Source organism: Acartia tonsa, chromosome 14, assembly GCF_053477335.1.
Source record: "Acartia tonsa isolate MP-2025a chromosome 14, ASM5347733v1, whole genome shotgun sequence".
Taxonomy (NCBI): Eukaryota; Metazoa; Arthropoda; class Copepoda; order Calanoida; family Acartiidae; genus Acartia; species Acartia tonsa.
In genome coordinates this window covers 38,483,535-38,507,344 of record NC_137273.1, presented here as the reverse complement: position 1 = coordinate 38,507,344, position 23,810 = coordinate 38,483,535, and the positions used below count along the sequence as shown (strand labels likewise).

The window sequence follows — 23,810 nt, the reverse complement described above, 5'->3', positions numbered from 1 at the left end:
CACGGATATGACCTCTCAAAACTGTTTACGTCAGCCACACCTTCTAACATGTTCCTATCCCTCATTCTATAACATTCTATTTTCCCTTTCTCTCTTTCTCTTTCTCTCTTTCTTTTTCTCTCTTTCTCTTTCTCTCTTTCTCTTTCTTTTTCTCTCTTTCTCTTTCTCTCTTTCTCTCTTTCTCTTTCTCTCTTTCTCTTTATCTCTTTCTCTTTCTCTCTTTCTCTCTTTCTATTTTGATATCTTTCTCTCTTTTAATTTTTTCCCTCAATCTTTTAATTATCTTAACCGATCCCTTCATCTCTCTCTCTCTCTCTCTCTCTCTCTTTTTTCTTTCTTTCTTTCTCTCTTTCTCTATCTCTATCTCTTCACCTCTCACTGTCTCTTTCTCTCTCTGTCTCTCTCTCTCTCTGTCTTATTCAGTATCTTTCACCTCTCGCTTGTCGGTCAATCGACGACGCTAGAAAAACTACGTCACAAAATATTTGCAGAATACTTTGGGAAAGCTTTTTTCTTTGACTAAATATTTCATACTTTGAAATTATATCTTTTGAAGCAGCAAAAAGTGCCTTATAAAAATGACGTCATTTAATACAAATTATCAATGATACATATACATTTTACCATTGTTCAATTACAATGTATAATGACCTATCATTGATCATTTTTATTATATGACGTAATTTTTATTAGGCACTATTTGCTGCTTTGAATTTTGAAAAAAAAGCACAGCCACATACGTTTTTTCTCCTTCTCTAAATGTCAGTATTTTCATTTGTTGCAAAATAGCTTAAAACCAGCCCAGAACCTAAACACAGAAAACCTGAAATTTCTATTTAGAAATCTAGCACGTCCATTTTATAGATCTTGATTGACAAACACACATGATCTAACTGAATTAGGAGATTTTATTAAATCTTATTATTTTTTAGTCTTTGATAATATGAAGGGTTAAAAAATCAGTACATAAAGCATATGATATAAAAGAAAGAGGGTAGGGTAAAATGTGATAGAGAGAGAGAGAGAGTGCGAGCGAAAGAAAGAGAGAGGGAGAGAGAGAGAGAGAGAGAGAGAGAGAGAGAGAGAGAGAGAGAGAGAGAGAGAGAGAGAGAAAGCGAAAAATAAGAGAGTGAGAAAAAAATTGAAGGCAGCAATGTCAACGAATTTGAGTGTTTATTTTTGTTATTACTTACATATTAGTTCAACACAGCCTTTCCTCACCTTAACCTCTGTCGTTCAACGCCTGTCTCGCTAGCAGTGCGTAGGTCAACTTGTCGCTCAGCGAGTGTTTAGCTAGCCATACGTAGGTCAACTTTAAAAGTGTTGATTTTAGTTGACGTTCCTTATGTCTTTCTACTTTTTTGTTTGTGAAATTCGAATTTTTTGTTGTTTAAAAAGATCTTGATAAGCACTTTATCAATTTAGTCATCCATTTTAGGGAAGTATTATTTAGGTCCCTGAATAGCTTTAGGCTGTTTAAAATTTTAATTTTAAAATGGCTGTCTTGACTTGATTTTAGGTTAATTTACTTCCTTCCCTAGAGGCTAGAGACGCACCCACTAGTTATAATCTATGTATTCTATTATCTAAAAATACTGATTTTAATTTAATAATTCTTAATTTTGGCAGTCATTGGATACACCAGTCGGACAACCAACTCTTTGAAATTTGCTTGAAATTCATGACTGTGATTGAATTTATTTTCAAGCTTTTTCTATAGTAACGGACGGTCCGTCGGTTAAGGATGGTCCTTATCGTTAGAATAGTCCTGTCGATTTTGAACTTTGCATGATGTTGCATTGGTTGTTTTAGCGTCTGAATTTAGATCTACCCTTTCATGGATGTTGTCATCGTTGTTAATATTAATGTTGTAATGATGTATAGATTTAAGCTAATATTATAAAGAAGGGATAGGGGGGGGGGGGTCGGTTCTACTTGAAAAAGTTTTTATGCATTTAGCTATATCTTTAACAGATATCAATCAACAAAAGCAAAGCTTCCTATTAGGAAGATCCATTTGGATATTGCAGGTTTTTTTAATTGCTCCAAAAAAGTAAAAAAATGCCGAAATATATAAAAGTTTTGAGTTTTATTTAGTCTTCCTAATGCCTGGTTGTTGGAAGCTTTATAAGAAGTTTTAGCTTTTCATAACGTTTAAATAAATGTCCTTACTTGAATCTAAGGAAACTCTTATTTGAATTATAATTTATATTTTAAAGTTAGTTTGACTTCAAAATAACGTTTGATAAAACTATTTTAAAATATGTGAGAAAATATTTTTCTTCTTCAAATTTTACTTAAACCTTATAATTTAAATAATATTTTATAATTTTAATATTTGTTGAAACAATAATTTTTTTTACCGTAAACAATTTATCATTATTTAAAGCAAAAAACAGTTATATAATTCTAAAAATAGCAAATATGAACTAAATATTGTAAATTTGTGTTTTTATAGATAACAATGTCATATTCAAGTAGCAGATATTCATCCAGTAGTAGCAGCAGCAGCAGCTATGATTCCAGGTAACTTCTTTTCTCGTATTCATTCGAATCCGGTGGATAGGAACCGGTTCTCATACATACGAAAAAACTATGTCTAGCATCGTATTATATCCAGTTTTCTACGAATATAGAAATGTACAATCATAAGATTAAAACCAGTTTTTTTAGCCTTGAGATGCCGAAGGCACGGGCTAAAAAAACTGGTTTTAATCTTATAATTGTACATTCTATATCCGCGGAAAGCCGTTTATAATACGATGCGAGAAATAACTATTCCAGTATGGCTTCGAAACCGATTAATATCCGCTGGATTAGAACCGGTTCTAAGCCAAACTGAAAAATCATGTATCGTTACGTATTATATCCAGTTTTCAACGAATACAAAAATGTACAACCATAATATTAAGACCAGTTTTATAATTGTATATTTCTATAACCGAGGAAAGCTGTTTATAATACTTACTATGCGAAATATAATATGACTAATAATCAAAACTATGTGTATGCCACTGCATAAAAATATAGCTTTTAATATTTTTTCTTCTATTTACAAAAGAACTAGATTGCTATCTTATATACAATCAAAAAATCCATTTGTACTGTACATTAACTTTATTGTTGAAAAATTTGAAATACTGCAAGATTTAATAAAAGTCTCCAGAGTTATGAGCCAACTGCAGAATTTACAGCCAACTGTACCTTCCCTCCCTAGTACTAGTAAAACTTTCCTAAAACTTAAATTCAAAAATAAATTTGTCTAAAACCAAAACTGGAGAACTCGATCGGTTCAGTAGTTATCAAAATCTTAAGCTACTGTCAAAAAACCTTCCTACTTCTTATAACAAGAGTAGTTCTTGTTAAAATTGTATTGATGATGTGATCCTTATTTTTAGTAGCGAAGCTACTCTATAATTCACTTTGTCCGTCAGTCCATCCGTCAGTCCGTCAGTCCATCCGTCAGTCCGTCCGTCCATCCGTAACGCTATGGGGGAAATGTGATTTACTCAGCTCCTATAAAAGATAGAAAGCTGAAAATTTTTGACAACATTCCCATCAATAAGGAGCACAATTAACTATAAAACATTAAAGGCGGTCGGAAGGCTTTGACAACAATGACCGTCAGTCCCATCCACGAAATTTTGTGCTTCGCTACTTATGGATGTTGTCATCCTTGTTGTTTAGAAGAACACCCCTATCATTGGGTAGCGGATCATCTTACTCAAGTTCAAGATCTGGCAGTACATCACAGTCTAGATATTCAGTAAGTTTGCCTATCTATCTAAACCTGCGACCGTGGCTCAACACGTAGCGCCCTCGCTCGACGTCGTAACCGCGTCATAACTAAAGACGTTAAAAGGGTTCCTACTGATACTATGTCAAGTGCGCGACAATAATAGTTATAGTTATCTATCTATCTATCTATCTATCTATCTATCTATCTATCTATCTATCTATCTATCTATCTATCTATCTATCTATCTATCTATCTATCTATCTATATATTTATCAATCTATCTATCTATCTATCTATCTATCTATCTATCTATCTATCTATCTATCTATCTATCTATCTATCTATCTATCTATCTATCTATCTATCTATCTATCTATCTATCTATCTATCTATCTATCTATCTATCTATCTATCTATCTATCTATCTATCTATCTATCTATCTATCTATCTATCTATCTATCTATCTATCTATCTATCTATCTATCTATCTATCTATCTATCTATCTATCTATCTATCTATCTATCTATCTATCTATCTATCTATCTATCTATCTATCTATCTATCTATCTATCTATCTATCTATCTATCTATCTATCTATCTATCTATCTATCTATCTATCTATCTATCTATCTATCTATCTATCTATCTATCTATCTATCTATCTATCTATCTAAACCTGCGACCGTGGCTCAACACGTAGCGCACTCGCTCGACATCGTGGGAGTGATAGGTTCAAATCTCGGCTTAACACCGCGTCATAAGTAAAGACGTAAAGACTATGTCAAGTGCGCGACATTGATAGTTAGAGTTGGGTTAATGCCTTGGCCTAAAACAGGCGCAACTTATTACCATGCACAGTTTGAACTTCTCAGACAAAGGTCGTGCAATCAAAGGGTTGGTTGTCTGATAGGCGAATGGACGCTTTACACCACAATCATAAGCAGAGTATGTTTCTAGGTGCGTAGAGAGGTCTTGAACCCGAAGCGACACCAAGCCCCCTATCTATCTATCTATCTATCTATCTATCTATCTATCTATCTATCTATCTATCTATCTATCTATCTATCTATCTATCTATCTATCTATCTATCTATCTATCTATCTATCTATCTATCTATCTATCTATCTATCTATCTATCTATCTATCTATCTATCTATCTATCTATCTATCTATCTATCTATCTATCTATCTATCTATCTATCTATCTATCTATCTATCTATCTATCTATCTATCTATCTATCTATCTATCTATCTATCTATCTATCTATCTATCTATCCATCTATCTATCTATCTATCTATCTATCTATCTATCTATCTATCTATCTATCTATCTATCTATCTATCTATCTATCTATCTATCTATCTATCTATCTATCTATCTATCTATCTATCTATCTATCTATCTATCTATCCATCTATCTATCTATCTATCTATCTATCTATCTATCTATCTATCTATCTATCTATCTATCTATCTATCTATCTATCTATCTATCTATCTATCTATCTATCTATCTATCTATCTATCTATCTATCTATCTATCTATCTATCTATCTATCTATCTATCTATCTATCTATCTATCTATCTATCTATCTATCTATCTATCTATCTATCTATCTATCTATCTATCTATCTATCTATCTATCTATCTATCTATCTATCTATCTATCTATCTATCTATCTATCTATCTATCTATCTATCTATCTATCTATCCATCTATCTATCTATCCATCTATCTATCTATCTATCTATCTATCTATCTATCTATCTATCTATCTATCTATCTATCTATCTATCTATCTATCTATCTATCTATCTATCTATCTATCTATCTATCTATCTATCTATCTATCTATCTATCTATCCATCTATCTATCTATCTATCTATCTATCTATCTATCTATCTATCTATCTATCTATCTATCTATCTATCTATCTATCTATCTATCTATCTATCTATCTATCTATCTATCTATCTATCTATCTATCTATCTATCTATCCATCTATCTATCTATCTATCTATCTATCTATCTATCTATCTATCTATCTATCTATCTATCTATCTATCTATCTATCTATCTATCTATCTATCTATCTATCCATCTATCTATCTATCTATCTATCTATCTATCTATCTATCTATCTATCTAGGATAGAAGATATGGTACTGGAAGTGCTACCCCCACAACAAGCAGATATAATTATGGATACTCTACTGATAAAGACTCAACAAGGTAATTAGCGCCAAAGGTTTTGGGTTTCCCGCAGGGATAACCTTAAATAAATCATTATCCTCATAATAAAATAACAGGATGTTTGTTTGTCTGTCTGTCCCGAAGGATCTCGCTAACTGGTATGGTTCTCTTTCAAAGGCTAGCTTTTCATAGGTCCTTGGAAGGTTTATAGATATTTTGGGTGAGGGAACCACTACCCTCCCAAGATTTTATTTGACTTTTTAAAAAAACTGTAATCTAAAATCAAAAATTGGTCGAACTCCCCCCCCCCCTCCTTAAAATATCCACTCCAAAATATCTTACTTAGCTTACTTAGATTAGAAAGCATCAATAGTTAAAGTATAGAAAAAACCTTACTACTTTATATAATAGGCTTAGTCTGTCTTGGATGTTGCGCTATTTATGGACATACTTATTATTAATTATAGTGCAGTAACTCTATAGTTATTATATTTAGAAACTGGTCTATGCTTGTCAGATCTGATGCCAAAACACCATCAAAAGGTAATTTTTCTGATATCTGCGTTGTTATAATGAACAACATTAATTTTTATGAGTCAAATGTATGCTATACTCGTGGTTTTGCTAGTATGGGTTTGATCATTTTAGTCAAAAGTACAATTTAAGCTTTCTTAGATAGCAAACTTATTTTGTAGATTTTTTATCTTTAAGTTAAATCCCTAAAAACCTACAGGGCTACATTGTAACCAATATAACCCAACCTTACCTAAAGTGAAACACAAACTTTCCGCAATTTCTTAGTATTTCAAAGCGAAGCTTTTTAATAATTAGGGTAGGTCCGTCCGACCGTTTGTACGTCCGAAACAGTTAGATATGTTAGAATTGTTCAATTGATTTCAAACTTTGCATGGTGATTCCTGTAACGTTAAGTACAATCTAGGAAGTGCAGCAATACTATAATCGTTATCAGAATGTTCATACGTCCGTTTAAAACATGTTGATTTTTACTTTTTAAGCAACGATTTTTTATGTGATATAGTTATTTTATAAATCTGATTTTTGGAATACTGATTATCAGAGCAAAAAATGAAGGTATGACCTTAAACAATATCCTGTATTTAAGCAGTTTTTCAACATCTATTTTATGATTTTTCAGTTCTGACAATCTACAATTGTTAATGTTCGTTTGTAGTTTGTACTACCGTTTCAGAGCATCGCTTTTATGGATGTTGTCATCCTTATTTTTTACTTTCAATTAACTTTAATGTTTAAATATCAGCATTAATAAAATATATTTAAACATTTCTTACACGACACATTATGAATAAATTATTCAAGGTCAAATTTTGAATAAATTTTAAAGTACTTTTAAGTAGCGCAGCAACTCTATAATGTTAGTCCGAATGTAATTATAATAACAGGGATCTAAGGGGATAAGACTACTTGTTGTACATCTCCAATGTTAATACACAAAATTACACCTTCTGTAGATGACACTTAGTGGTTGAAACGTATGGACACTCAATTTAATAAACAAATCAAAATTCATTAAGAGTCCCAAAAGTTGTTAAGCCAACGAATAAGAAAACTTTATTAAAAAACTTAGGGGACTTGTGTATTAAAAAGTCCATTGTCCCCTCTCTCTATCTCTCTGCCTTTTTCCCCAGTACATCAAAATATATGTCAAAAACCTATTTTATGTACATAGTTAATTACTATTTTTGATGACGTTTTGTGGTAATACGGCAACCAGACGGACGGGCAGTTTACAGAATTGCTACGCAGTGACTTATCATAACAAGCCCTCTGCACTAATCCCATTATATCACCATTTACCTCATGACCGACGGTGACCCCGCTATCCAGCGGTCAAACTGGCCTGCCTAAATATGGGGAGGGGCACGAACACGCAGCTATCACGCGCCCCTCACGCAATTATACAACCGGGAGGCACTGCCTCCCCTTTTACCACAGCTGCCCCCGCAGCCTGTCTACCGCCGTGGGCTAAGCCCTTGTGTCCCACACCCCCTTCAAACCTAACCATTGTTATAATCTGTTGTATATATATAGTAAACATTTATTGTAAATATTATTCAGTTAAATATATAATTTCTGTATGACTAAATCCTGCTAGTTTGTTTTTTGGTAGAATAATTCAAGGCTAAGGCTCGTTGGACTCGAACTCGCAACCCGTGAGCTGAAACGTTCGGCTTACCACATCTTGGTGTCAGCGTGTTTCAATCGAGCCTTACAGAAATTAGCCTATTCTACCTCTGATTGGACCCTTTGGCAAGTAAGGGGACAGTCAGCCGCCAACTGAGAAGCCAACTGACCCGTGAGACGGCCTTTTTAGGTCGAATTTCCATCATTTTGAACGCAATGTGTGGGCCTTTGGCCTACGGCAAGCAGATTTAGCCTGCTAGAAGCGCCAGTTACGGCGCTTTTTCCGTACCGTGTAGGAGTAGCGCTAGGTGCGCAGCCATGGTAATCGGATAATTTAGCTCAAACGGCTACAAAACTGAGTCTAAATTGGCAAGTGTAGCTGGGACAAGCCCCAGGACACCCAGGCCAAACCTACGAGACAGACAGCTAGGTGCTGGTCTCCCTGAGAAGGCAATGTGTGGCTGCGAAGCTTCAGCACACAAGTAAGGCCTACCACTGTGACGGATAGCAGAATTTGAGCCACAGGCACGGCAGGACGGTACATTCCCTGCCGCTGTCTCCCAGGATTCGAACCCGAGGCGCTGCAGGACGGGCCATTCCCTGCCGCCATCTTTCGGGATTCGAACCAGTGGCGCTGCAGGACGGGACATTCCCTGCCGCCGCCATCCCTCTGAACCTTGCAGGACGGACATTCCCTGCTGCCAGTGCTTCCAGAATCACACCTAGAGCTCCTAGTGATAACAACACATAAGTGTGTATAAATGTCAACCAAGTGATAAAAAGAAATATAAAATTGTTGACCCAGTGATAATTGATAAGCTCTAGTGATTCGAAGCTACAGTCTAAGCCACCATGGTAAGCGATACTACCATAGCTGCGGTTCGGCCACCACCAAAGTTTCTGCCAACCCCAGCCGAACGGGAGGCCCCTTTGTCTCAAGGGCAGGACCTCCACTTCCCCTGCCATATCAGGGTGAGGTTTCCCACTCCTGACCCTGCCCAGCACGTACAGGTTGATGCCATGGTCGATTCTGGCAACCGTGTACCAGGGTCTGCTGTAATTTCTGAACACCTCATGCACGCAATGGGCGTGCAACGCATGTTGGTTCCCGACAACACCCAAATCCTGACTGCTAACGAGGAAGGCCAGCCCCTCCAGGTAATAGGAAAGTTAAAAGAATTATATATGGCAGTTTCACACACCCTTATACTCCATCTGTACCACGTGACTGTGGTACGGAATCTCTCACACCCTCTGAACCTAGGAGGGTATTTTCTCTAGGAGTTCAGAACTAGGCTCTGTTTTGACATGCAACCCCCCTGCTTGTGGGTGCGTGGGGAGTTCATCCCACTCCGTGGTGTCCCCATCGACCGGGAGACAGCCGAGAGAGAGTTGAGTTACGAGGGGCCTCTGCCAGGCCCACTGCCAGAGCAGCCGCGTGTGGTTGAGAAAGGCACGCACTGGGTGGATACTGCGCTAAACGCCCATAAGGGGACCAACCTGCTAGCCATGGGGTTGCCCCCAGTGCCCAAGGTGCCGCTGGAGAACCTGCCAACGACGTTTCCTGAGATCGCCAGCCCTCCAGAGCCGATCTTCTCCGCTGACACCTTCATCAACGGCCAGCCGTGTCCACCTGGCCCCCTCTACCTGGGACCCCCAGCCATTCAGCCGGCCGAGTCCGAGTCCAGACCCGTCAAGTCGCGGTCTGATGCACCCGGAGCCAAGCTCAACTCCCAGGAATCAGCCTCTCCTGGCGCCGTGCCCGTCAAGTCGTGGCCGGCCGCCTCCGGAGCCACGCATGGCTCCGCTGCCTCAGCCTCTCCTAGCGCCGAGCCCGTCAAGTCGCGGCCGGACGCCCACGGAGCCCAGGCTGGTCCCAGCGCCCCGGCCTCTCCCAGCGCCGAGCCCGTCAAATCGTGGCCGGACGCCCTCGGAGCCACGCCTGGCTCCGACACGTCAGCCCCTCCCGAGGCCGAGCCCGTCAAGTCGCGGCCGGTGGGTCCCGGAGCCGAAGCTGACCCCGCGCCAGCCACGTACAGGCTAAGCGCTGTCACTCCAACTGATGGCCAACCACCCCAACTCCGTACGGCCAAGCGGGTGGTCTTGCCTGGCCGCGGCGTCATGGCTGTCCCTGTTGAATTAGTGGGGCACCGTACTAAGGATGCCATCCAACTAGCTGCCCCAGAACAGAGGTTTGGGGAGGATCTTGTCATCCCAGAAGGCCTGTATGCCCACAGGCCTGGCTCCGCCAGCGTGTTTCGAGTGCTGGTGGTAAATGAAGGGGAGACGCCCCTCCTGCTGGACGCTGGCCTCCCCGTGGCTGGGGAGCTGGTCAAACCTGACATTTTGGAGGTTTCTGATAAGCCTCCCCCTCGTATCCATTCGTTCCAAGAGCCTGTTGAGCCCCCAGATATGCAGGAGCTGTGGGAGGCCCTTGAGATGGAGGAGAATGAGTTCCTGCGCAAGGACCCCCTGCTCAAGAAGGAGGTCTGGACCATGTTATCAGAGTACAGGGACGTCTTCTCCAACTCTACCCCCGGCTGCACTGACGTAGTAGAGTTGCAGCTGCGCCTCAAACCAGGGACCCAGCCGATTCGCCAGAGATTTAGGGATCTGAACCCGCGGCAGGAGGCTGAGCTGGAGAAGCAACTGGACACCTGGCTACAAGAGGGAGTCATAGAGCCTTCAGACTCCGCCTAGAGTAGCCCCCTGGTGCCCATCAAGAAGAAGGACGGGAGCACCCGCTGGGCCGTCAACTACAGAGCCCTAAACAAGTGCCTGGAACTGGATAGCTACCCTTTGCCCAGGATCCAGCAGCTGGTAGAACGAGCGGGAGGACACCGCGTCTACAGTGCCTTAGACGCGGTGGCCGCGTACTACACCATCCGTGTGTCCGAGGACAGCCGGCCTTGCACCGCCTTCACCACCCCCAGGGGCTTGTACCAATGGAAAAGGATGCCCTTTGGCCTCGCTACGGCACCATCTGTCTACTCCAGATTTATTGCAGGGGTCCTAAACCCATTAGGCACGGCCAACCTCCAGTCATATCTTGATGACGTCCTGACCTTCCACCAGGATACCTGGGCCCACCTGGCTAGGCTCCGGGAAGTCTTGGAAGCCCACCGCAGGGGAGGGATCCGCCTCAAGCCAGCCAAGACCAAGCTGTTTCGAGCCAAGGTGGATTATCTGGGCCACACCCTCAGCCGTGAGGGGATAGCCATGCAAGAGGATTATATTGACCGTATCCTGGACTGGCCGGCCCCCAGCACCCCCAAGGATTTGCTGGCACTCCTGGGGTTCTTTGGATACTACCGCCTGTTCATCCCAGAGTATGCCGACCTCACCTACGAGATGAATCGGCAGAAAACGGCCAAGACACTGACCTGGACGCCTGAGATGGAAGCCCAGCTGCTACAGCTCAAGGACAAGTTCCGCCAAGCCCCCATCCGAGCGCCGCCTAGGTTTGACTTGCCGGCGGTGTTCCAGCTCACCACAGACTTCAGCTGCCGCGCCATCTCTGCCATCCTTAGTCAATACCAGGACGGCAAGGAGAGGCTGATTGCCGCCGTGACTCGCTACCCGTCCTGGAAGGGAGAGATGGCCGCCATTATGTATGGAATTCGGAAATTTCACGGCATCTTGTCCTACCGCAGCTTCCAGATCAACACTGATTCCTCAGCCTTGCTACAGATGAAGTCGCTGAACACATCCACAGGGATGGTGGCTCGCTGGCAGGAGGAGCTAGCGGCCCTAGATTTCACTGTCTGCCACCGTCCCGGCACCCAGAACACCAACGCCGACGCCCTCAGCCGCCGGGAGGACGACAACATGCCGACAGCTACCGCTGAAGAATTAGCAGAGCAAGCTGAGTACATCCACACCCTCTGCCAGCTAGGGGAGTCCGCAGCTGGCCGGCCCTCTGCCGCACGACTGGACCCGGCTAGAGTGTTAGAAGCACAGACACAGGACCCTCTCCTGCTCCGTGTCCACCAGTGGGTGGCCGATGGCAAAGCCCCAACTAAGGCTGAGCTGCGCGGCAAGGAACGAGACGAGCTGCAGTACGCCAGCCGCTTCGCAGCCCTGGGACTTGACGAGCATGGCTGCCTCACCACCACTGACCAGACCCTGACAGGAGAAAGAACAAGATACCTGCTGCCTTCGGCCCTTCAGCAGGACGCGTTCTTTTTAGCCCATGGGACCCCCATGGCCGGGCACTTTGGAATGGACGCTACTATTGCCCGCGTCGCCATGCACTTCTGGTGGCCCAACCTGTCCCGTGACGTCCGCCTGATGGTTCAGACTTGCCCTGAGTGTGTACAGAAGGTTACCAAGGAAAGGTTGAAGTTAGGGATACATGTGCCCTCCCGCCAGGGGTATCCACAACAAGTCCTGTTTATTGACCTGGTGGGGCCGCTGCCAGAGACCCCAGCGGGAAACCGCTATATCCTCACCTGTCAGGATGGGTTCAGCCGGTTTGTCAGCCTCTATGCCATCCCCAACAAGCGCACTCTCACGGTGGCTGAAGCCCTTCTGCACCGCCACCTGGCCACGTTCGGATGTCCCCTGAAGATCCACTCCGACAATGGGATGGAGTTTACCGGCCAGGTATTCAAGGAGCTGGCATCCAAGCTTGAGATTGGCCTGACACATCCACCGCCCTACAACCCGCAGTCCAACCGAGTGGAGAGGTTCCATCGGACGCTCAACACAGGCATGCGTCTGTTCCTAGACAGAGACGACAACAACTGGGAGCCACACTTGCCTGCCATTGCCTTCGCCTACAACACCAAGGCCTGCAGATCCACGGGCGTGACCCCGTTCCTGGCCTACTTTGGGAGAGAGGCCAAACTTCCGGTGGACATGGTGCTCCGGCTGCCAGACACAGAGTATGCCTCGGTTCCAGCCAACGTCCAAGCTCTCCTGCAACGCTACCATGCCGTGTACGACGCCATCCAGCAGCGAGAGGAGGGAACCATCCGGAGGAGCGCGGCCGCCTACAAAGGCACGGCCAAGTACGAGGTTGGAGACCTGGTCTGGTATCTGGCCCCCCGCCTGGTGCCAGGGAAGGCAGCCAAGATTACCAAGAGATGGACTGGCCCTTGGAAAATAGTGCGACAAGCCACAGACGTCCATTATGTCATCAAACCTGCCTCTCCAACAGCCAGGATCTCGGAAGTCACCGCGCATGTAGGCCGACTGCGCAAATACACTGGAGATGTAACTGCCCATCAGATTCCAACAGACATTCAAGGCAACCTGGATGGCGACGAGGATGCCACCGAGCTGCCTGCCGGAGCTGCGACGCCGCCAACTAGTGACCCAGGACAGTTCCCAGTGTACCAGCCAGCCGCCGCCGCCCCACAGCCTAGCGGCCAAGATCGTGACCCGGTAGAAGAGAACCTGCAGCATCAACCCAACGAACCACCGCCGCCGCCGCCAGCTCCAGAGCCACCTAGAGATGCCATCTGGAACCCTGATACTGACATGGAGAACCTGCCGGCCAGCAGCGAGCTACGCAGTGACTTATCATAACAAGCCCTCTGCACTAATCCCTTTATATCACCATTTACCTAATGACCGACGGTGACCCCGCTATCCAGCGGTCAAACTGGCCTGCCTAAATATGGGGAGGGGCACGAACACGCAGCTATCACGCGCCCCTCACGCAGCCTGCCCTAACTATTAGAGGAATAATCATGAGAAGGTTAATATCTATAGAATAATTATATCATGTCCTAATTAACTACAAGGGCTAACCGTTATGGACGGACGGAAGGACCGACTCAATTATAGTAAAGTTCGCTTTAAAAAAAATATTTTGTCTTGACAGTTTATTGACAAGTTTAAAAGCAGAACAGGACAGACAATCATATAAGAAAAAGTTATAAGTAAAATTACTCAGCAAGGGAGGGGACATTTTATTCATTAGTCCCCAAAGTTTTATAATAACGTTTTCTTATTCGTTGACTTAAAAACTTTGGGAACTTTTAGTAAATTTGATTGGTTTATTCATTAAGTTGAGTGTCAAAACGATTCAACCACTAAAGAAGGGATAATTTTGTGTATAATCATTGAAGATGTTCATCAATTTATCGGCCATTGTCTAATCCCTTTAGATCTCTGAAAACTGCTTCATAATTCTGAGAAGCCGTCTGTCCATCTGTCTAAATAAATAAAACGATGTTACAAAAGGGACTATACCAAAAATTCCGTTACCTTATGAGATAAAACGTTTTAAATTCTTTATGAGGACAGACAGACGTTCCACCAGATGTAGAAAAAAATCGTTTTTTTAAAATGACAGTTAAATGTATCTTTTGTTTTTCTCTGATATTTTACAGAGTCTGACTTTGTCATTTCAAGATACAGATACAAGACTACTTTTAGTAGCGAAGCTTTTAATAATTTAGGTATGTCCGTATGTCCAAGTTTGTATTATGATAATAGTTATTTCTCGTATCGTATTATAAACGGCTTTCCGCGGATATAGAATGTACAATTATAAGATTAAAACTAGTTTTTTTAGCCCCGTGGTGCCGAAGGCACCGGCTAAATAAACTGGTTTTAATCTTATGATTGTACATTTCTATATTCGTAGAAAACTGGATATAATACGATGCTAGACATAGTTTTTTCGTATGGATGAGAACCGGTTCCTATCCACCGGATTCGAATGAATACGAGAAAATATCTTACTTTGTTACTTTTTTATTGCGTATGGTTTGTATTTTTTTTCTATTGTCATCATTATAGAGTACATATGTCGACTAAATGATATTACAAACAAAGGTAGTGAATATTGACATATCATTATGGCTTCTTTAAGCATAAGGGTGATTATACTTATACCCCCCCCCCCCCAATTTAAAAATTTAATGGTCATAAAAACCTTTCCAATGCGTAATGCCTAATACCTATCCTATTCTATAAAGTAATACGGTGTTCTTTGTCTCTAGCTTAGTATTTTGGTAGCCACTGAACCGATTAAGTTCTGCATTTTAGAAGCCTTCACATAGGTCCATCTTACTTCAAATTTAATTAGATCTTATGATGATTTTAGGCTTTTTTGTCCACCCATATTTCTTCTTTCTGGTACAGATTCTCTAGATGCTAGGGGCACATACGCTACTATAGTTAAAATATATTTGAATATTGTCATCCTTGTTACTTCAACATGATTCATAGCTATTGTCAAAAACTCTTCTATTCTATTTTTATTTTAGAGACAAATAGAGTCGTTTTAGATGCTGATTTTCAATTTTTTAAATGAAAAACAAATTTTTTTTTTCTTTTCAATTTCGAGCGAGGAAAATGAAAAAAAATAAATCAAATAAAAATTTCTTGGAAGATTTACGAATTAAATTGCATATATCACAAAAAGACGATTTTCAAGTCTTGATATTTTCCAAACTACGTGGTAGAAAATTTTAATTCTTTTAAATATATGCTATATAAATTAACTAGCGAAAAATATGCGGATCACTAAATTAAGTTCAAATGCATTTCGTGAAACTACCCCTTTTGTAATTTTGATTTTAACCGTTTTGTATTATAAACGATTAGTACTGTATAATCTACCTAGCGGATACTCCCATTTCTAATTTTAGTTTTAAAAAAATTTTGTGGGGGGAATTTTTCCTAGGGACGATTTCTCTTGGGAGGGTAGTGGTATAATCCGCCAAAATAGTTATATACCTTCGGCACAAACAGAGACACATCCTGTTAATTTATTATAAGAATTTATCTTGAATATTCTTCTAAAATTCCATCGGAAACCTTTGCAACCTTACCTAACCTTAATAAATATCAGATATTTTTTTTTCAGCTGAGTTGATGGTGTTCCAAGGTAGAGCCCCAAGTCCACCCAGGTAAAAAATAGATAGATAATAGATGAATAGATAGATAGATAAATAAATTAATAGATAAATAAACTATATTTTGTTAGCCAAAACCTATATCTCTAATTGAAACAAATGCAAAATTAAATTTGAATCATTTAAAACATCCGTCCAGACACTATAAATTGTAATAGGGTTGTTATTAAAATATTTAATTGTAAAATATGCAAAAAAAAAACAAAGGTGAAAACATCCATAAGTAGCAAAGCACAAAAATATGGATATAAATATGGACAAGGAGATTTTAAAAAGCATATAATAAAATTAAGAATAGATTTATTGGAGAAAAATCACGAATCCTTTCTCACGTATTTTGTATTTTTGTATTTTTTATATTTATATTTTGTTTAAGTTTCAGCCGTCAATCAGGTTTCTCGTAAAACAAAATCTTAAGCTACAGGCAAAAAATACTTACAACCTTAACAAAAGGATATAATTTTGAAACGGACAAATAGGTCAAAATAAAGCAACCTCAATTCAATTCACAATGTACAGAAAATATCTAAACATGTAAACATACAGGATGTCTCTTAACTCATAACAGTCGGGCCTCTTGCTGCACTTTTATCGGTCAGGGGGGAGGGCGTCCTGTGCCCACCAGGATGGAGTTATTCAAGAAATTCTAACTCTCAGTTATGTGTCATACCCATACTTAAAAATGCACGCAGTTTGGGCTCTTTATCTTTCACACACAGAAAATGAGATAAAAAACGCCCCCCTCCCTCCCCGACCGTTAAGGGTTAAAAATAACAAATAAATTATTAAAAACACATAGGGAAACATTAGGTATGCATTTAATGTCATATTGTGATTTAAATAAATTAAAAATACCAAATAATTTTTAAAAGCAAAGCTTTTCTATAATTAGGGTCGGTCCGTCCGTACGTCTGTCCGTCCGTAACGGATAGCTTTTTTAGTTAATTTAGGCATGTTAGAATTGTCCTATCGATTTCAAATTTTGCATGGTGATTCCTTTAATAGTTAGGTACGATTTAGAAAGCGTATCAACTCTATAATCATCACCAAAATGTCCGTACGTCCATTTTAAACATGTTGATTTTTTTACTTTTTTAACAACAAATTTTTATGTGATCTAATCATCCGATTGATCTGATTTTTGGTATATTGATTCCTGGGACAACAAAGTATAATTTAATAAGAGAAGCAACTCTATATTCAAGTCCTAAAAATGTAAGTATGTCCATAAACATTATCCTGAATCAAGCAGTTTTTCAACAAATTTTCTTACAATTTTGCTTTGACTCTTATACATATATGTACATATATTATGATTATTCAGTTCTGACACTATACACGTGTTAATTTCCGTTTGTCCTACCGTTTCAGTGCTTCGCTTTTATGGATGTTCTCATCCTTGTTTTCTTCTACAATTTGAGGTATTAATGTTTTATATTTCTGAAGCTAATGATCTTGCAAAATACAAGTCCGAATTAATTGTACATTTCAGAGAAGCTATTTGAATATCTTTGGTTGGTTTTAGTCTATTTTCCTAGACCTTCCACGCCCTCCCCTACAAGCTAAAGTTTAAACAACTAGTTATTGACAATACAATTATTTAATTTCACAAATATTATGTAAAAGAAACGAATATATAAAATTTTATTACACTTTTCTGTAATTAATAATTAGGAATAAATACTAATTGGTTAATAACAGATAATTTGATCTATATCATTATCTTGATAAGGATGACAATATCCATAAAAGCGAAGTTCTTTAACGGTAAGAAACGAACATTAACACCTCACACAGTAGAGTGTCAGAACTAAGTAATCAGAATTATAAATCATTATTTCGATGTTTCTAAGTAGATTTGTTGAAAAACTACTTGAATACAGGATAATTTTTAAGGACATACTGACATTTTTAAGAATTGATATGTGATGCTTCGCTGATAACATTGTACTTTGTTGTCCTAGGAATCAGTATTTCGAGAAAAAAAAACAATCGGATAATTTTATCACATAATAATTTGTTGTTAAAAAGTTAAAAGGCAACATGTTTAAAATGAACGTACGGACTATCTGGTAACAATTATAGAGTTGCTTCGCTTTCTAACTCGTACTTAACTCCTATAAAAATCATCATGCAAAGTTTGAAATCGATAGAACAACTCTAACATGCCTAAATTAGCTATCCGATTCGCTTTTAAAAATAATATCCTTTATGAATGAGAAGCATTTAATCTGTAATTTTTGTTTCCTATTTTTGAATGAATCAATCCTCCCCCCAGCCTCCATTTATGGGAAATGTATTTTCTTCTTCAATTTTGATCACCCTGTAGCAAAACAACTGGCAAAAACAGTTCAGCTTTGCAAAATTACCTTGCTGAAATTGAAAGAAAATATTTGAGGCACATAGCAAACTGACATCTTACACATGCCTCTGCAGACAGGTGTTCAAACTTTGCTGCTTATGTTATCTGAAACAGCTCGCAAATAATTGTAGTAATGAATTACAAACGGCCATAACGAACACCACACTATTTTTGTTTAGCAATTAATGTTCTTTTCACTTAGAATGTATAGCAGATCCAGGAAGGGAGGGGACAATTAGATTTTTATTACACTAGTCCCCAAATTTTTATCGTTTTTTATTCGTTGCCTTAACAACTTTGGGGACTTTTATTTAATCTTGATTGGTTGGTTCATTAAATTGAGTGTTCAAACGTTATTTACAGACCATTGTCTTATCCCTTGAGATCGCTGTGCAGATCGCTCTTATTATTTCTTTAAAACTTTGATAGCCTTTTTTGCTATTTTGCTACTTATTTTTCTATTTCTTTGTTGTTTTAAAGAAATACTAAATACATTACTAGAAGGTTAAATCTTATTTACAAGGACATGAAAGGTCATAGAAATTATAAATCCTTATACTAAAGTAACAGGATGTTTGTTTGTCTGTGTGTTTGTTTGTACCAAAGGATCTCGCTAACCGCTGAACCGATCGGGTTCTTATAACAGGGTAGCTTCTCATAGGTCCCGGGAAGGTTTATAACTATTTTCTTGGGGGATAGGACACCCCCAACCTCCCCCCGCCAAAATTAAAAATACCCCCCCCCCCAAAAAAAAAAAAAAATCTAAATTTTTTAACTAAAATTAAAATTGAGGGGATGGGCAAACCCCCTCCCCCCCAAAAAAAAAGATCTTCACACGCCTAAAAATTTTTTTTTACTTTAAAAAAAAAAATCCAAAATAAGAAACTGGGTTATTAAATTCGACTCCCCCCTCCTCAAGTGCCCCTAGAGGCCTCTAGGGGGCGTAGCCGCTAGTGAAATTAATATAATCTTATCATTTAGAATTGATAACTTAGTGATACTATTTGATTTTATTTTTTAAAAGCAAAAACTAACAGCAACACCAGTAGAGGTCACCAAAAGGGGAGAGGGAAGGGGGTTAGAGCGGGTAGATTTAACTAGCATTTTCAAATATAATTTTATAAATTTAGTAAAACAACATATTTTTGTTGGTGGGGGTTGGGATTGAAATTTGAAAGTAAGGGGGTTGAAATTGCTATTTTTTTTTTTTTTGGGGGGGGTGTAGATACTTTCTCCAAAATAGTTATAAACCTTCTTGTGACCTATAAGAAGTCCCCAAAAAGTAGGGTTAGATTAAATGTGGGGGGGGGGGGGGGGCCCTGGGGGGCGTTGGGGGGTTAAGTTTTAAAGAGATATGTATAAGTGAAATCATCCATTTTCAAAATAAAGTAAATGCACACATAAGTTATGACATTTTAAAAACGTGCATTTGTGTAAAATTAAATTTTTATTATCAGTTGGGCAAGCATACAGGAATAGGTAAAAGGAAGATATTTGGTGTTTTCCCACAGAGTGCTTGTCGAGCACGGAAACCCCACAACCATATTTTAAAATAATAAAAGAATAAAAGGGAAGGACAAGGGGTTAAATTTTTCCTGTACCTAACCCCTTCGGGGCTATCCAGTACCCATTATAACCCAACTTACCCTGACAGGATGGAGTTTCAGTGCTTATCAAAGCTTTTTTAGGTAAAACTCCAGTTACATTTAGATCACTATTTTCAATTAAGCATAAACACACGGTCGTGCAAACCGGCTGATTATAATTATAAAGTTGCTTTGCTTTCAAAAGTATTCCTTATTGATAAGTGAATCGTTGTGCAAGGTTTGCCATCAATAGGACGATTCTAACCAACATAAATATAAAAGTTCATTCATATACAGAATATCTAACTTAAAAAAATGAAAATAAAAAAATTTCTTTCAGTGACCTATCCCTACTCTCTCGTAGTTTGTCACAGACGGTTCATTTTTACTACATGATAAACTAAGAAGTTTGACAGCTTAATTTTATAATTTTCTTTTTTTATTCTTCCATAAAAATAAAATTACTTAGTTTTCCCTAATATACAGGGGTCTAAAGGGATAAGACAATGTAAATTGATGTACATCCCCAATGATGATACACAAAATTACACCTTCTGTATAGTGGGTAAACGTTTGGACACCAATCAAAATTTACTAATAGTCCCGAAGGTTGTTAAACCAACAAAAAAAGAAAACGTTAATATAAGACTTTGGGGACTAGTGTAATAAACAGACCACTGTCTCTGCCCCCCCTGCTAATATATTTAAAAACGAAGCTTTTGTAAAATAGGGTTGTGGTTGTTTGTAACGAGTAGCTTAGGTCCTAGATATAGGCATTTTATCCTATATATCCAAACATATAAACATAAAATTTTAGTAATGGTGATTCCAGGTTAATTAGGAATAAAGTTGTACATATGTCAATGAATATTCTTTGTTATAATAAAAAAATTATATTTTAACATCAAAATTCTGTTTAGACTTGTAAAAATCTTATTTATGCCTTTCAATATAGATCATAGCTGGTTTTAGTTTGATATAAATTAATATAATTTGAAGTAATACTGGATAACTCTGTTACTTCATACTTAAAGCTGAAATCAAAGCATCTAGGGGCTCTATATTTAAGGCGTAAGGAGAGGATAGATTAAAGACTAAAACCATCTCAAGAATTAGATTTTAAAATGAAATAGCCTAAAACTATCCAGGGACCTATGTAAAGCTTCCATAAGATGTATAACTTAGGTGTTTCTTAAAATTTTCAGCTTCGTAGCATGATTAGAGGATTGCTGACACTTTATATTTGTACTAGCGGCTGCGCCCCTAGCATCTAGGGGCTCTATATTCGAAGGAATATCGAATGGTAGAAAAATAGCCTAAAACCATACCTAACCAGACTTCTTATAAAATAAAATAGCCTAAAACCATCCCGAGATCCAAAAGTAGCTTCACTGTAAAAGAGGACCATATCGTTTCAGCGGGTAGCGAGATCCTTCGCTACAGACAAAAGAATGCTTACTACTTTATATATTAGGATATATAAATATTCGTTGATTTATTTTTTTTTCCAGGTATGACGTGAAGCCAAAAGAAACTATGCCCAGAGGTTTTTATAATAAGCATAAATTTACACATATCCACTTACATTTTATTCATTTTAAAGAGGTGGTATGTTTGTCTGTCTATATTTCAATCAATTATTTAAATATTTTGTAATTTCAAAATTTTGTTGTTTAAAGAGCAGACAGGTTTATTTTTCAATTCAATAAAATTTTATTTGTTTTCATTTTGTTTTGGGCGACTTTTTTAGGATCATGTGACCTCGCTTTTAAGTTTACACAATTACAATTTACTAAAATAAGACAAAAAGAGAGGGGACAATGGCCTGCTTATTATATACTAGTCCCCAAAGTTTTATAATAACGTTTTCTTATTGGTTTGCTTAACAACTTTGGGGACTTTCGTGAATTTTGGTTGGTTGATTCATTAACATGAGTGTTCAAACGTTTTAACCACTATTTTAATCTACAGAAGGGGCTTTTTTGTGTACCATCACTGGAGATGTACATCAATTCATCGACCATTGTCTTATCCCTTTAGATCCCTGAAAGTGGAAGAATCATTTTGATTTGTATTTATACAAAAAAAATATAGAATACACTATATGAAAGGGAAAATTGCGTTTTGGGGTCTTTTTGTAAGAGGGTATCTTTACCCAAAAATTTAGCAGTCTTAAATAACAGCCGAGAAAATTAAATTTCCCCCATAGCGTTATAAACTGACTGACTGAAGTGAATCATAGAGATAATGTTGGTAAAAAGTGTTTGTGTTGACCAAACTCAGACGTTTTAGTGTTTTCATTTCAAAACATCTAAAAACAACAAAAGGAGAAAAATTAAAAATGAATGGGTTAGATAAGATTTAGCAAGGACATGTATGTTCATAAGTAGCGCAGTTATTATATTCACTTTTCTGCTGGAGTATTTTTAAGAAGGAGGGGATTATCCCACTCTCCAGAAAATAGCTTAAAACCTTTTTTTCAATCAGTAGGTATATGCCTCAAAATAGCCCAATCAATTCAAACACTAGCGGGATTTTAAGCTTCATCCAAACAGATTGACGTGCAGACAGAAAGACATCATTCTACTTTGTATTATAGATAGTAGGTTGTACGGAAAGCTTAATATTGGTCCAAGGCATGTTTTAAGATAATTTTTCTCCTAAACTCCCACCCACCCTCCTCACATAATTTTTGTTTACCATTTAAGCTGTAGCCACCTGGTGCCTCAAGCGGAGCCAATAGCATAACTGATATGGTTCTCCCTTACATTGCAGATTCATATTAGGGGAAATGACACATCCACCCTACTTAAAATGAATAGCGCTTTAAAAAATTGCTAGTGCCTCCAACATTTTTGTTTGCTTCAATTTTCTTAGGCCCATAGTTACTAATAAGTCAATCAACCATTTTATTTATTTAATGCATATTATAAAATAACAACTTTTAAAAGACACAAACGCCGCCACTTCCTACTTTACTGACACCCACTTCTCTTCAAACTTCTTAGAGTAAGTATTTTTTTATTTAGTAGCGAAGCTACTCTATAAGTAACTCATGTGTATGTTTGTCTGTTTGTCTATCATTGCAAATAACGCAACTACTTTTCATCAAACTTCTTAGAGTAAGTATTTTTTTATTTTTTAGCGAAGACTTAATATATGTTTGTCTGTTTGTCTATGATTGCAAATATCGCAGCTACTTGACACTCATTTTTCTTCAAACTTCTTAGAGTAAGTATTGTTTTTTTTTTGTAGCGAAGCTACATACTCTGTAAGTAGATCGTTTATGTCAGTCTATAAATCAGATCAATGTACCTTGTTGATCCTTCAACATCGAGACTTACTTTATTGCTATCTTTAAAATAAAGTATAAGGATCTCTGTCTGTCTATGTACACTGAAGGATCTCGCTGGACGATATGGTTATTCTTTAAAGGGTAGCAGGTCCTGGTAAAATTTATAACCATTTTGGAAGATGGTACCACCACCTCTCAAGTGAAATCGCACTACTAGCCAGTATATATGTATATCTCCAGAAAAGAGAAACTTATAGACCAAGCTTTTAGATAGATAGATACCCATTCTATTACTTTGTATTATAGATTATATTTTTTTCAGTGGAAATCTAAGTCTCCAAGATATGCTCAAGAAAAAGTAAAATGTATATTATGTAAAATTATCATTTAATTATCTTATAACTTTCTATTTATGCCTATTTCATATAAGAATCCTTCACAGTAAAGATTTTGGATCAAGTGCAGTTCCCGGTAAAATGTTCCTGGTAACGATTATCTTCAAAAATCTATTTATTTTAAAGGCTGCTAGCTTTCAAACGGATGAACGTATAGATTATGCCTGCACACCACCGTTTTAAGCGGCATA

At 38.5% G+C, this 23,810-nt stretch overlaps 1 protein-coding gene across 2 annotated transcripts; it reads left to right on the top strand.

Annotated features, from left to right (window-relative positions):
- Positions 1 to 1,204: 1,204 nt before the first annotated feature.
- Positions 1,205 to 23,595, top strand: LOC145305800 (uncharacterized). Of its 2 annotated transcripts, none has more exons than XM_080147614.1 (9): positions 1,205 to 1,307; positions 2,459 to 2,526; positions 3,688 to 3,766; positions 5,901 to 5,983; positions 6,441 to 6,487; positions 15,933 to 15,975; positions 21,441 to 21,475; positions 22,881 to 22,938; positions 23,547 to 23,595. In XM_080147614.1, the coding sequence occupies exons 2-9, from the start codon at positions 2,465 to 2,467 to the stop codon at positions 23,584 to 23,586; spliced, it is 447 nt and encodes a 148-aa protein (XP_080003740.1). In that variant the 5' UTR covers positions 1,205 to 1,307; positions 2,459 to 2,464; the 3' UTR covers positions 23,587 to 23,595. The 2 variants fall into 2 exon arrangements, with proteins under 2 accessions (XP_080003740.1, XP_080003741.1); XM_080147615.1 differs by having other exon boundaries at positions 1,223 to 1,307; positions 3,691 to 3,766.
- Positions 23,596 to 23,810: the final 215 nt, after the last annotated feature.

Excerpts from the sequence above, each read along its gene's own strand:
- LOC145305800 (XM_080147614.1), top strand. The coding sequence starts at position 2,465 with ATGTCATATTCAAGTAGCAGATATTCATCCAGTAGTAGCAGCAGCAGC. Across the intron at positions 21,476-22,880 it reads AAAAGAAACTATGCCCAGAG|ACACAAACGCCGCCACTTCC; the intron begins GTTTTTATAATA and ends AACTTTTAAAAG. Across the intron at positions 22,939-23,546 it reads TTCTCTTCAAACTTCTTAGA|TGGAAATCTAAGTCTCCAAG; the intron begins GTAAGTATTTTT and ends TATTTTTTTCAG.